At 36.1% G+C, this 14,177-nt stretch overlaps 1 protein-coding gene across 1 annotated transcript in view; it reads left to right on the forward strand.

Moving 5' to 3' along the window:
* Window positions 1–14,177, forward strand: part of LOC102592008 (ATP-dependent RNA helicase DHX36) — an 18,669-nt gene that overhangs the window by 1,658 nt on the left and 2,834 nt on the right. Inside the window, exons 2-18 of the mRNA XM_006348359.2 lie at window positions 2,419–2,573; window positions 2,664–2,751; window positions 3,046–3,282; window positions 4,912–5,007; window positions 5,562–5,750; window positions 6,293–6,452; window positions 6,536–6,666; window positions 7,100–7,270; window positions 8,930–9,202; window positions 9,485–9,679; window positions 10,126–10,329; window positions 10,480–10,549; window positions 10,689–10,837; window positions 11,791–12,099; window positions 12,194–12,253; window positions 13,284–13,436; window positions 13,530–13,640. Coding sequence (XP_006348421.1) covers window positions 2,419–2,573; window positions 2,664–2,751; window positions 3,046–3,282; window positions 4,912–5,007; window positions 5,562–5,750; window positions 6,293–6,452; window positions 6,536–6,666; window positions 7,100–7,270; window positions 8,930–9,202; window positions 9,485–9,679; window positions 10,126–10,329; window positions 10,480–10,549; window positions 10,689–10,837; window positions 11,791–12,099; window positions 12,194–12,253; window positions 13,284–13,436; window positions 13,530–13,640 — 2,751 coding nt within the window. The remainder of the gene's footprint in view (window positions 1–2,418; window positions 2,574–2,663; window positions 2,752–3,045; window positions 3,283–4,911; window positions 5,008–5,561; window positions 5,751–6,292; window positions 6,453–6,535; window positions 6,667–7,099; window positions 7,271–8,929; window positions 9,203–9,484; window positions 9,680–10,125; window positions 10,330–10,479; window positions 10,550–10,688; window positions 10,838–11,790; window positions 12,100–12,193; window positions 12,254–13,283; window positions 13,437–13,529; window positions 13,641–14,177) is intronic.

Here is a 14,177-nt window from a genome sequence, read left to right on the forward strand (position 1 = left end):
GTAGTGTCAACGGTTACAGGAGATTACCTGGTGGGTAAATAACATGCTCTCTCTTTTTAAGTTGTCCTTTACTTTAGAGAAACCACTTGACTGGTCAGCATGTACAAGGATCGTTTCAGTTGGAATTTTCTGACCTCTTAGAATAATGTTGACAGTTTTTTGGCTTTTGTTAGCTCTCTGATCTTAGCAGACACTCTTGTACTCAAGCTAACCTTTTTAACCTCTTTTGTAACTATACATTTTCTTGATATCTTATTAATGATATTAACTTCATAAAAGAAAAGTTTTTGGCTAATTTCTGGTTACTCTTTAACTTTTTGATGCATCTTTTGTTACATTTTTTTTTTTTGAGAAATGATAAGTGTATTATTAACATAGCACCAAAGAAGTGTTTTCAAAGGTATTTACATATCAGAAATCAAAAGTATTCCTTCTATTCTTAAAGAGATTCTATCAGATCTATCACTGCGTTAGCATCACCAACAATGTTCTGTTTACACCTTGTATACAGCTAGATTTTTGGCCATGCTTTATGATGGAAATTTGTTTACTTGATAAAAAACAACAACAATGTTCTGTTTACACCAAAAATAGAACAAAAGTTAACTGTTCATTTGATATTTTAGATGGAAGTTTTTTCTTCATAGCATCTAGCCTTTTCCCCCTCCAAACAATCCACCATAGATATGCAGGAATAGTGTGCCACCATTTCATTTGCTGCTATCCCTTTCCTTAATAAAAAGCTCTTCAATAGATCTCTCCGGTGTTTTAATGCATGATGAGCCCACCCATGAGGAACAGTTGCCTAATGATTTGATTTGACAATACAGAAAAGATTGTTCGCACTCTCTGGCTTGACACCACATAAGAAACATCTAGAACACAACAGGAATCCTTTTTTTTGCAAGTTATCCTATATTAAATATGCCTTTCGAGCCATCGTCCATGAGAAGCACATCACCTTAATGTATGCATTATTAACTTTTTTTTGGGTACATTGGAAAGACTAAATACAACAACATACCCAGTGTAATCCCACAAGTGAGGTCTAGGGAGGGTGGGGAGGTGGTGTGTACGCAACCTTGCATCTACTGAATAGAACTCTTAAATCTTTCATAAGCCACAAGGCTGAAATTTGCTAGGAGAAGAAACTCTATTTCTTTAGTGCATTTCCCCGGATTATCAGATTTGTTTCGTGCTTGTGGCCTTCATCTGCCAGAAAGTCTGCATAATAGTTTGCCTCCCACCAAATAGATTGGTAGTGGTCTTAATTGCTTCCAACAAATACTTACAATTTTCAATTATAGCCCTATGAGAGTGACACTGCATGTCTTCTTTGATAAGCTCCACTTTTGTTGATCATATGGCGAGTCAGTGAGAGGAATGAAAGAGCTCTTGAGGGAGTACAGAAAGATTTTGTATACTTGAGGAATAGCCTATTTTCCCTTATTTCTTTTTGGTGTACCCTTAGGATTTTTACATGTATAGATGAGTGGGTGTTATTTGTAGAATACCATGTCCTCTTTTAAGGTTTTCTACTTTTGGTATACTTCTTGTATACGGGCAAGCTTTTGCCCTTCCCTAATGAAATTTATTACTTTATCAAAAAAAAAGAAAAGAAGGTTGACAACAACTAGGCAATTTGTTTCTACTTCCAGCTCTTTATATCCTAGTTGTTCTGCTAATTTTAGTCCTTGTTTGATGCTCCATGCTTTAAAGTTAGGCTTGTTGTAGGCTTTATCTAACCTGAGTACCCGCATTTACTTTCTCTGATCATCTCTAAAAATTCCTCCAAAAGCAGCTTCTCCAACTTGAGTCTTGACACTGCCATCAATATTCAATTTAATCATGTGTTATTTAATTCCACCAACCAAACTCTGCTTTGCTTACTAGATATTGTTTCTTTTGCAGCCAATCAAACATTGTATTGTTTTACTTTTGAAGTTTAGTCTCTGGGTGTTTCTTTTACTTGCATGGAGATAGTATATCCTTTTATTTTATGTTCTTCTAAAAACAATATGCATGACAGTTGGCAATTGGTATGCATATTTGCCTATTTAATGCTACAAAAAATCATGGAAAAGAGTAGGGTGAGTTGACTTGAAATGCGTACATGGACTTCAATTTAAGAAATTATGTGGCTGTTGAAGGGCTTGATGGTGGGTCTTGTTGTCAATGGTCAACGGCCATTTGTTTTTTGTTTATTGTAACTCAATTGAAAAGCCAAGAAAATGTAAGGAAAGAAGAATGTTGATCTATTTGTCTTTATCGTGTGTGTGTTTCGTTTTTTTCTTCTTTAATAAATTCATATGTATAATTCCTTCATAAAAAATAAATAAAATTTCTGCGCAAATTATATCTTGTATGAAAGATTTATCAGTTAGAGCTTACTTGGAGACTTTGAGAGTTCAATGACAGGCTTCGTCATCAGTGGCCAATGTAGATGAGTGGAAATGGAAACTTAGCCTGCTGTTGCGCAATGAGAAGGATCAGGAAATTGTATCCAGAGATAAACGGGATAGAAGAGACCATGAACAGATATCCAACCTTGCTAAAAGGATGGGTCTCTATAGGTATGGAAGAATGTTGTTGATGATTTCTTGTCACGCTTTTTGTTATCTTGTTTTCGTGCTTTATTTACTCTTTCTTTTTGCATCTTGCAGTGAAATTTATGGGAAAGTTGTAGTGGTGAGCAAGGTTCCTCTTCCAAATTACAGACCTGATCTTGATGATAAGCGGCCTCAAAGAGAGGTAAGAGTTATCTCCTAAATTGTACAATTATTTCCTTCTATTGTTACATGTCGATGAGGGCTTAATATCTATATGTAGAGTAACAATTGGAGAAACAAACTTTTAAGTTGACATTTGGATTTGGTTTTAAATTTGTGTTAATCAAAAGAGTAAATTAAATATAAAACAACGTAGAAATGACATTGAGATGTAGTTATCTGAGTATGTCCTTGCAAAATTTCGTGCTGTTCAACATTCTTGATTTGCTCTTGAGTTTAGAAAGCAGAAGTTGAATTTTTTATTGCATTGACGCAGGTAGTAATCCCACTAAGTCTGCAAAGGAGAGTAGAAGGTTTGCTTCAGGAACATATTGATAGAACACAACTCAGTAGTGGAAAAGATGAAAACATTTTAGATGTTACTAAGTCCTCTGATATAGTTACAGATGCTAATATGGATGAAAATCCAGACTCATTCTTAGATGGCTCTGTCATGGAGAAGGTTCTTCAGAGGCGGAGCTTACGCATGCGTAATATGCAGAGGGGTTGGCAGGTATCTTTCCGTGTTTCTATTTTTATTGTATTTTCCTTTTATTATGTGGAAAACATTACTCGTTTCAAATGCATTTTGCATTCTATGTTCCGAACCTCAAATTTAAAGATAAAGGATGTTGGCTCACTCTAGCAACCTCTTGGAAACATCTTAAGGAGTTAGAAGAGTATGTAATCTTAACATTAAGAAGTCTTATGATCATGTTAATTGGAAGTTCTCAATCAACTTGCTCAAGAATATGGGATCTGGTAGGAAATGGGTCAGTTTGATACTCTTTTTGCAGAAGCACTGTTAAATATTCTGTCCTAGTTAATGGGCCACCAGTGGGCTTCTTTGCTGCTCAAAGGGGTCTATGACAACAAAACCGTATTTTTCCTTTCCTATTTTTACTGGTGATGGAGTGCTCCAGTTGTATGTTGTCTGTAGCATAGAGGAATGACTGGATTGATGGTTTCAGTGTTCATAACATCACCCATAATATTCTATAGATCTTTCACCTGTTGTAAGCAAATGCTACTTTGGTGATGTGTCATGCTGAGGTTGATCAACCAAAACATGTGAGGGTGATTCTAGTAGTTTCTGAAGCTGTCTCTTGGCTTGAAAAGTTACTTATATCCAGTTAATAAAGTTCCTAATTGCTGCTTTCTGACTGCTACCTAGGATGTCAAGTGTTTTACCAACTAATTATCTTGGATGGTCATTGGGACCCAAGCACAAAACTTTATAACATCTGGGAAGTAGTGTTGGAGAAATATGAAAAAGTTTAGCCAGGTGAAAGAAACAATATCTACCAATATTTTCTCAGGAAGGAAGATCGGTTCTAATTATTAGTGTGTTGGATTCATTTTCCACATATTTAATATCTCTGTTAAGAACTCTCCTGTTCAGAAGATGAGAGTTGCATGAAAGTTCTGGAAATGAGGATGTTGTTGTGGATTTGTAGGTATGCTAGGAGAGATAAGATTAGGAATGAAGATATCCGGGACAAGGTAGGAGGGGCCTCGTAGTGGACAAGATGTGGAAGGTGAGATGGTTTGGGCATGTGAAGAGGAGATGCAGATGCAGATGCCGATGCCCCAGGATTGGTACAGACCACACTATAGGAAGTTACTGTGGTGAAATACTATACCTGCATGCATTTGGTGGGTTGTCTGGATGGAAAGAAATGAGTGATGTTTTGAAAATTCTGCGAGCTCCAACAAGATAAGAGTCTAATTGTATGTTTTTGTTTTGCTTATGATGTAGGATGGAACATGTAAATGGAGTTAAAATAGTTCTACAAACATTACAATCCCTACAAGATTAGACGGGGCAGTACTGGTTTTAGTCAATACAAACGAATGTTACCTTTCTCAAAAAGAAACAAGATTAGACGGGGCACACTTTGTTGTTTGTTCTTTTACTACATTGTACAAATATGGGCTGTTCTATTTTATAAAGTTACTTTACCTTTCACAAAAAAATTCATGCTCAATATGGTTTTAACAAATCTCCATATGGCCTGCAATAATTAGCATTCTATTGTCCTGAGGTGAATTATTTTTTCCCTTCTTCAATATCAGCATCAACAAACTTTTGTTGGATACATATTCAATGTATATAAATGCTCGTTGGATTTATTTCTCGCAGGAATCTCCTGATGGCAACAAAGTGCTAGAATTCCGGAAATCTCTTCCTGCATTTAAGGAAAAAGAAAGGCTGCTCCAAGCAATTGCACGTAATCAGGTCTTACTTTGATAAACTTATTATTCTTTCTCTGTGAAATCGAAGCATGCATGGTGATTGCATATGACTGATGTAGCCCAAGTCAATGCCCTTTATTCTTTTAATTTGACACTGAACCTTTATCATGAAAGATGTGGTTGTGCTGGAAGGTTTTCTTGCAAATTGCTAGTCATTTTTGGTATTCTTGAACTACTGATCTTTTAAAATGCATCTAAGTTTTTGCTCTCCTATTTGCACAGTCAAGAAACTCAAGTCCCTTAATAATCTAGTGATTGTGCTTATAGACTGGTAACGTTTTAATGATCACATTAACTGGTTTGAATTCTCTTTTATTTGGAGGATGTCCAGGGAGCAGACTAGGACATATTCGTAGTGCATAAACCTATTTTAGCATTGGGATAAATAGAGAAGAAAACACAGTTTTATAACTATTGGACATGTGATGCTTCTTGATGTTTGTGAATTGCAGAGTAGAAACGCAAGGAACTGAAAATTGGTTGTAATGTGTTAACTTGTTTTATGTCAACTTAAAGTCTTTTTGATTATTACAACAGGTGGTAGTAATTTCTGGCGAGACAGGATGTGGTAAGACCACTCAACTGCCGCAGTACATTCTAGAGTCAGAGATAGAATCTGGCCGTGGAGCATTTTGTAGCATAATTTGTACGCAACCTCGAAGAATATCTGCTTTGGCTGTTGCAGAAAGAGTGGCTACAGAAAGGGGAGAACCTCTTGGTGACTCAGTATGCTACTATTCTTCTCTGCTCTGAATCCTTTTTTTTTACGGGCTTTTGGTCAAGCTTTCACTGGATGAGACTCAGTGTTATCAAAGGTGAAAAGCGCAAAAAAGCTCTAAGGTCTGTTGGAGCTTTAAGCGCAAAGCGCAACTAAAGTGTGGGCTTTAATGAAAAAAGGCGCAAAGGGAGAAAAAATACAAATATATATGTTTAGTCCAAGACTAATAATTATAAGCATGAATGACAAATATATGAACAAAGAAATTGAAAAATGATTAAGATAAAATGAAATATCAACTGTTTAGTATCACCTCTTCAGAAGAGGCTCATTGACACAAAAAAATATTTCTTAGAACCTTAATTACGACACTGAAGCGCACATAAAGCGAGGCGAACCGCTCGACATGTTTTGAGCCTCGCTTTAGGGCTTAAGCGCGCCTTTGACAACACTGACAAGACAGTCATAAAAGTTGAAATTTTATTTGTTACAGTTAAATTTGGAAGCTTCTTTATGTTAGTTGCTGTTCTTCACAGAGTATTTTTGGTAGGTTGGTTATAAAGTACGATTAGAAGGGGTGAAAGGAAAAAATACACATTTGCTATTTTGTACGAGTGGTATTTTGCTTCGTCGTCTTCTCAGTGACCGCAATCTTGATGGTATAACCCATGTTTTTGTTGATGAAATTCATGAGCGTGGCATGAATGAAGGTAGCTGAATTGGCAACTTAGGTCTCTGGTTTTGGTTTTCTTATGAAAGCTGCATTGATAATTTGCTTCTCATTCTTTGTCAGATTTCCTGTTGATCGTGTTGAAGGATCTTCTTCCACGACGCCCAGATTTGAGATTGATTTTGATGAGTGCTACTCTTAATGCTGAATTATTTTCCAGTTACTTTGGAGGAGCGCCTATGATTCACATCCCAGTAAGCTGCAACTTGGATCACCAGTCAGTTAGAGTTTATACATGTTGTTGGTGTTTGTGTACTAGTTTCGATGATAATAGTCCTTTTTACTCTGCCCAGTACTATATGATTCCCCTATATATTCGATGTTTGGAATTTCTTGATGTAGATTTGAAAAGAATAAGCTTTCCAGTTTTCTGCCTTTAGATAGGAGCATATATGCAAAATGTTTGTCTATTTATATAATTCTTACTTCACTTGAGATTTCTTGTTCATTTTTGTTTTGTTATGTAAAATTTACTAGCATCAATTAAGTTCATAACATGTCGACTTTTCATTCCAGAATAATTTTTATCTTTCTGTATTGTTTTTGTTAAACCGGGTTTTAGGCTGTTGAGCTTTGCTGGCTTATTTGACATATTATGTTAACTTTTCGGCATTTTGTATGATGTAGGGCTTCACATATCCTGTAAGAGAAAATTTTCTGGAAGATGTGCTGGAAATTACGGGATATAAGTTGACTTCATTCAACCAAATTGATGATTATGGCCAGGAGAAGATGTGGAAAACACAAAAACAGTTAGCACCCCGCAAAAAGAAAAATCAGATAACTGCTCTTGTTGAGGTTGTTATTCTGTCTGCTATTGTGTTCTGTATACATGAACTGAGGAACTTTCGTATTTGCTAGTTATGCATTGTCTTCTTTAGTCCATTTCTGTTAGATTTTCTGCTTCCTTCATAATACTTTTTACAACTTCGCTCTATGTTTTTTTTCTGGTGCTTGTTTTCTGATTGTCTTTTCATTTTCTTTTGAGGTCCCTCTCTAGCTATTAACATCTAATAGGGAGACAAAAAATAGTCTTTTCTTTATCTCGAAATTTGGAAATGAAGACAGTGATTCAACTGAAGTTTGAGCTTGTTTATTGTATTGAATCAGGTGTTCCTCATAGATCATCAAACAATATGATAGAATAAGAGATGTTAGTTACATGTTCTTCATATGCTAACATGTGAAGGCCATGAGGGAAGCTAATGCCCCTTTCCTAGACCGTTAAAACATAACTGTAAAACGTAATTTCACAAAATTGACTTTGCTCCCTGTTCTGCATGATTTCTGTACCCATTCAATCTGCAATGCTTTCAGCTAAGAGGCAATATAGAGTGGACGAGCTCTCCCTTATTAATATGGATAGAGAATCCATCTTCTGGATTCTGGTTAGAAGAGAGTCTTTTGGATTTTACCAAACAAAATTTGTAAGTCTTTTCTTGGTGCCTGCATATATGGAGAGGCAGTTGATTGCTTCATCTGCTGGAAAAAGCTCCTATTTCACATCCGTTTTCCCCCCAAATGATTAATTTAAGTTGAGATCTTCGAAGTTTTAGCAGAACAAGCATCTGAGGGTGTATTTTTTCCTTTTCCCTAGAAGGTAATGAGAAGAGGGAGAAGCAATAGTGCAGTTTGACTAGTAACTAGATGCATAATGTTTTTCATTTTCAAGAAATTTCTGTCAGTCATGTGTGTTAGTAGTGATTTATATGTCAAGGCATTAGGTATTCCTGATATCATAATGTCAAGGCATTATTAATTCAGTCCAATACTGCATTATAGGGTTGCCTATTCATAACCTGTTGGGAAAGATAGGTTCAAGTTATTGGAGATTCAAAAAACAATTTGTATTTGAGATCTAAGCAACTTAATTTCCATGCATAGAATCTTGATTTAAAAGGAGTGAGTACTCCTTTTTGTGTAATTATGTGCCACTTTAACATACTTTTCTTTTATGTCACCTTTCAAAAAGGACTTGCCATTCCATCTGCATAAACTATTTGGTATTGTTCTCACAGATATTTACTATCTCAAAAGACTTATCCCCGAAAGAAAGATTTTCTGTTTGTATAATTTTTGTATTTCTAGGTATACTTCTTCTATACAGGCGAATATTTTGCCTGGTTAATATAATTTATTACTTTATATATAGAAGAAGGAAATAAAGTTTTCCTCTCCATAAATCATCGAGAAATGCGTAAACTTTCACTGGGAAAAGGGGTTGTCGGAGTTAGTTCCGGTGAGAGAATAAATTACTGAGTGTTAGACACATTTCCCAAGAGAGAGAACTACTCATTGTTGGTATTATCTCAAATTTTCCTCCCATCTTGTTCTTTCTTTATTAAGTAGTTTTATTCTTGTTGGTTAGATGTTGTAGAAAGAAATTGTCAGATTGCCGGTACTGCAAGAGAAGATACAGTACTAATCTTGTATGAATGATGTACTTCTATATGGCAGGATGCTGTAGAAAAATCAAACTTCGAGAATTATAGTCCAAGGGCACGTGATTCACTAGCATGCTGGGCTCCTGATTGTATTGGATTCAATCTTATTGAGGCAGTTTTGTGCCATATATGTCGGAAAGAACGTCCAGGCGCTGTACTAGTATTTATGACTGGTTGGGAAGATATTAGTTGTTTAAGAGATAAACTTAAAGCACATCCTCTCTTGGGTGACCCAAATAGAGTGTTGGTGCTCACTTGTCATGGTTCTATGGCTACCTCTGAGCAGGTAATAATGCTCTCTCCTTATTTTGATGCCTCTTCGGGTTTTGCAGTTGTTTTCACTTTTCTTTGATTGTTATGTTGCTTAGACTCTTCAAAAATGTCACCGGTGCATGTCGGATCCTCCAAAAGTAGTGCATTTTTGGAGGATCCGACACAGGTGCGGCAACATTTTTTCAGAGTCTGAGTAAAACATTTATACTATCAGTTCAGATGTATTATTTCTAGAAGTGTACTTCCCTTTCCTTGTCCGTTTAATGTTTTGACAAACTTAAATTGTAATCTGCAGAAACTCATATTTGAAAAGCCACCTCAGAATGTACGTAAAATAGTACTTGCAACAAATATGGCCGAGGCAAGTATTACTATAAATGATGTGGTCTTTGTGGTGGACTGTGGAAAAGCGAAGGAGACGACTTATGATGCTCTAAATAATACTCCGTGCTTATTACCTTCATGGATTTCACAAGCTTCTGCACGACAAGTAAGTTCCTTGAATAAACAGCACCTTTTTTATTCAGCCTAAACTTTCCGTTTGTAATTCGATTTTCCTTTCCCGTCTTTTCACACAAAATTCTACAGAGAATGAACAATTTCTCCCCCTCATAAATAATATGAAAAAGTTCTGTGCTTAGATGTTACTTAAAAAACATGATAACATTACCCGATCAAAAAAAAAAAAACAATAACATTTTGTTTTTGGATGATTGTAGCTGATAAGACATGTGAAATGCGAATCTGTTCAAAATACTAGGTTGTGCATTGCCTTGCAGTAACATCTGTTCAATACTTCAATTTATTTTGAATATCTGAATTCTGATGATAAAAATGTGAATTCTTTTCACTGTTATCTTTGAGTCAGATTTTGATGTTATGTTGGATGTTCTTGTCCTTGTTTGTTTATGATCTGCCATATCTCTCATGTTGCAGAGAAGGGGTAGGGCTGGCCGTGTCCAACCAGGCGAGTGCTACCACTTGTATCCACGATGTGTGTATGAAGCTTTTGCTGAATACCAACTACCTGAACTCCTGAGAACTCCTTTGAATTCTCTTTGCTTGCAAATAAAGAGTTTGCAGGTTGGAAGTATTGCTGAATTCCTTTCGTCTGCGCTTCAGCCTCCAGAATCATTGGCTGTAAGTGCTTCCTCTCTTGATGCTTATTCTATGTTTCTTATGCTCTTTTCTGGATCAAGTTCTTATGATGCTATACACATGCCATTTAGATTAGAGGGTTGCTTCTTAGTTTCCAAGTATGATTGAAATTGTAATGTCCATATACCGCAGGTGCAAAATGCTATTCAGTTTTTGAAGATGATTGGTGCATTAGATGAAAATGAGAATCTTACACATCTAGGTATGTATTCTTTTGAGGAGAAAAATAATCTGTTTCATGAAAATTTGTATTGCTTCTATGATGTTTTTTTTACTAGTTATATTTATGACCTTTATTCTGAGGTTTATAAGTTATATCTTCGTCATTTCTTTACAACCAGGCAAATTTTTAGCAATTCTCCCTGTGGATCCCAAGCTTGGGAAAATGCTCATTATGGGTACTATTTTCCGTTGCTTTGATCCTGTTTTGACTATTGTGGCTGGTCTTAGTGTACGGGATCCATTTCTGTTGCCTCAAGATAAAAAAGATGTAAGTAGAAAGCAATTTGCACCACTAGCCTCGCCTCCTTTTAATTTCATATACTACTAGTTGGTATTATTTCTACTTTCGCTTTGTTATACATTCTTTTCTTTTTTTAGTTTCATGTCCTTAATGTTCCATCACTTCAAAATTGTGCATCCCTACTTCTTTCCATGTTTGCTCAATGGATAGTTGTACCACTTTGCCAATTTAAACAACCCACAGTTTTAAGAGGAAGTTATCTTGAAAGAAGAATGTTATAAATAATTTAACTTTTGCCACTTGAAGTGCATTTTTTGAGAAGTTGAAGGAGTTTTAGGTTGAAGGAGTTCTATATGATATATTCCAGGGTGTATTTCTTATTTAGCAGTTAGACATTGATGTGGCTTTTCCCAGATGAACACAAAATATTTAAAGGAAGAAGGAATAAGAAGACAGATAGAAATGCATGTATTATGCCTGATCAAGATGGGAACTTTTTAGAATAAAAGGTTACTCTCCCCTATTCATAGAGGAAAACAAAGGAAACTAGGGTCGATCAAAAACCTTTTTGGTTTTCTGTTCTTTTGCTAAATACGTAAAAAGTTTATTAACATCCAAATCTCGCATTAACATAACACTGGGTTATGGACAAAAAAATTTTTGTAGAAAGAAATTTGATATCTTCTCTATTCTTGTACTGAATAGAGAAACTTTGCAGTGCATGTATCTCTTAAATACCTGCCAGTATACACCACATAATTAATTCGGTAGACCTGTCAACTTCATTTTCCCCTGTGATGGATGGCCTTATGCAAGGTTCAGGACATTTTAAGATCATACTAACTTGGCATATTCCCATCTGATTCATCTCCTCATTTTTAAGTCTAGCAAGCAGCCAGCACAATGTAGCACTGCACTAGATAATATTGTTTTGTCTACTAAATCTTATTCACCAATATTGATCAACTCCCATTTTGCAGTTAGCGGGGACAGCAAAGTCCAGATTCTCAGCCAAGGACTATAGTGACCATATGGCACTTGTCCGTGCATATGAAGGATGGAAAGATGCTGAAAGGGAAGGTTCTGCCTACGAATATTGCTGGAGGAATTTCCTCTCTGCCCAGACTCTTCAAGCTATCCATTCTCTTAGAAAGCAATTTATCTTCATCTTGAAAGATGCTGGGTTGCTTGATGCTGATACTGCAATTAACAATAAGCTAAGTTACAATCAGTCTTTGGTTCGTGCTGTCATATGTTCTGGATTGTATCCTGGAATTTCATCAGTGGTGGTATGCAATGATTCTACAGTTCTGATCTAGTTTCATGAATTTATTTCAGTCCAATTGTATATATATTCATATGAGTTATCATGTCCATGTGCAGAACAGAGAGACATCAATGTCCTTCAAGACTATGGATGATGGACAAGTCTTTCTTTATGCAGTAAGTTCAATGAACAGTTCTTTGGAAGTTATTAGATTATGAAGTTAGTGACAGTGTTTGTTTCTGCTCTTTTCCTTTTTGTTGGAGCCATTTAATCTATGTGGGGTGGAAGCTCCTTGCACAAATAAAAAAAATTCCAAATTTTTAATTGATTGGACATCAATCCAACAAATTTTCTCTCATCTTGGTGTCACCTTCAATACAAGATAATCTCATAAAATGGAGAAAGAAAATAAAACGATAGGGGAAATAATATCCGGAAAATGTTTTAAATTCTGAAGAGGAAAGCATATATCCCTTGCAATGATGCATCTGGACCTGTTTGGAAATTCGAAGTTTTGGTTTTTGCTTTTCTTGTTTAGGTTGCCGAATTTGTTTACATATCTGCTGTCTCATTTCATGAATTCTCCCCAGAATTAAAAGAGATCTGCATATCCTCAATTTTCGACTCTCACAAAAGCTCTTATTCTCCCATTTTCCTGTGCCCAAGCATTTGATCTGTTGCTGTTCTACAATGGTAGCCATGGTTGCTGTCTAGTGTCTATGTTGCCCGGCTGTGTTGCTTGGACTCTCCGAAATGTTGGTGTACCCGTGTCGGATCCTAAAAAACAGACTACTTTTGGAGGATCCGTCGGCATTTTTGAAGAGTCCGAGCAACATAGTTGAACAGGATCTGTTTTATAGGCTCGTACCAATGTATTCTTCAGTTCTAAGGAGACAGGAAATCTAGTCTGGTGGATGAACCATGGCCATGAGACCAGAGTATGATGAATAGCCTCCATGCCCTTCCGGGTCATGGTGCCATAGATGATCGTTCTCAGCCTGGTTGTCATCAACAAAAAAAAACTACATAAGTTCATTGCCGTAACATGATATTTACGCAATACAAATTTCTTGGACAATCTCTTTCCAGTAGGAGGGTGGACTTGCACCTCAGCAGTTGAATTGTTGTGTTACTTGCACATGTATATTTCAATTGTTATGGTTTTCATATTGCTGAAGATGTGTAACATCTCAATTGTGTCTTCAGAATTCAGTCAATGCTCGCTATCAAACGATTCCATACCCTTGGCTGGTGTTCGGTGAAAAAGTTAAGGTCAATACAGTCTTCATACGGGATTCTACTGGAGTATCTGATTCGATTGTGATCCTATTTGGTAGTGCTCTAGACTGTGGAGATATGGTAACTTTTCTCTGCCTAGATGCTTACCGATTCACATCCTTGAAGCTGTTAACAGCTGTGAGTTCCTAAATCTTGTGATTATTTTTTCTTCAGGCTGGGCATTTAAAGATGTTGGGTGGATACATAGAGTTCTTCATGGATCCTACTCTGGCGGATTGCTACATAAAGCTCAAAGAGGAGCTCGATATACTTTTGCAAAAGAAGGTGAATTTTCCAGGATCTTGTTTCCTTCTCAATGCATGCTACTCCTAGTTATGAACCATTTTATTTCTGCTAACTAAACAGCAAACGGACAAGTGCACTTAACTACTTTAAGCATGGTATTTAGGTAAATTCTCTTCTTTACCTTTAAGATAGTGGAACTCTAATGAGCAAAAAGATAAGAAAACTAAGTTGATACATTAAGTTTCATCTTTAAATAACTGTTCAATGTTTCAGAGAAGCTAACATGATCTTAATCAAAAGAAACTAGCTCTACATAACCTCAAGGGAAGTTTATATCTCACCAATTGAAAGTACATCTTTGCCTACTACAAACAAATGCCGGAAGTACTCTCAATTCGAGGTCTTACTGTAACTACTGCTTTCTGGAGATTGGCCCAATAATTTGTTTGATATTTTAGACCAATTTGTGTAAAGGAATTTTAAGTTTTAGGTTTTGTTATTAGTTAGTTATCTGTTTATTCATTTTGAAGGTTATCTTAGTTTTTTTTTTTTTGTTTCTTTTGTTTTGTGGTGGTG

The sequence above is a fragment of the Solanum tuberosum genome, unplaced genomic scaffold, assembly GCF_000226075.1.
Source record: "Solanum tuberosum cultivar DM 1-3 516 R44 unplaced genomic scaffold, SolTub_3.0 scf00098, whole genome shotgun sequence".
Lineage (NCBI taxonomy): Eukaryota > Viridiplantae > Streptophyta > Magnoliopsida > Solanales > Solanaceae > Solanum > Solanum tuberosum.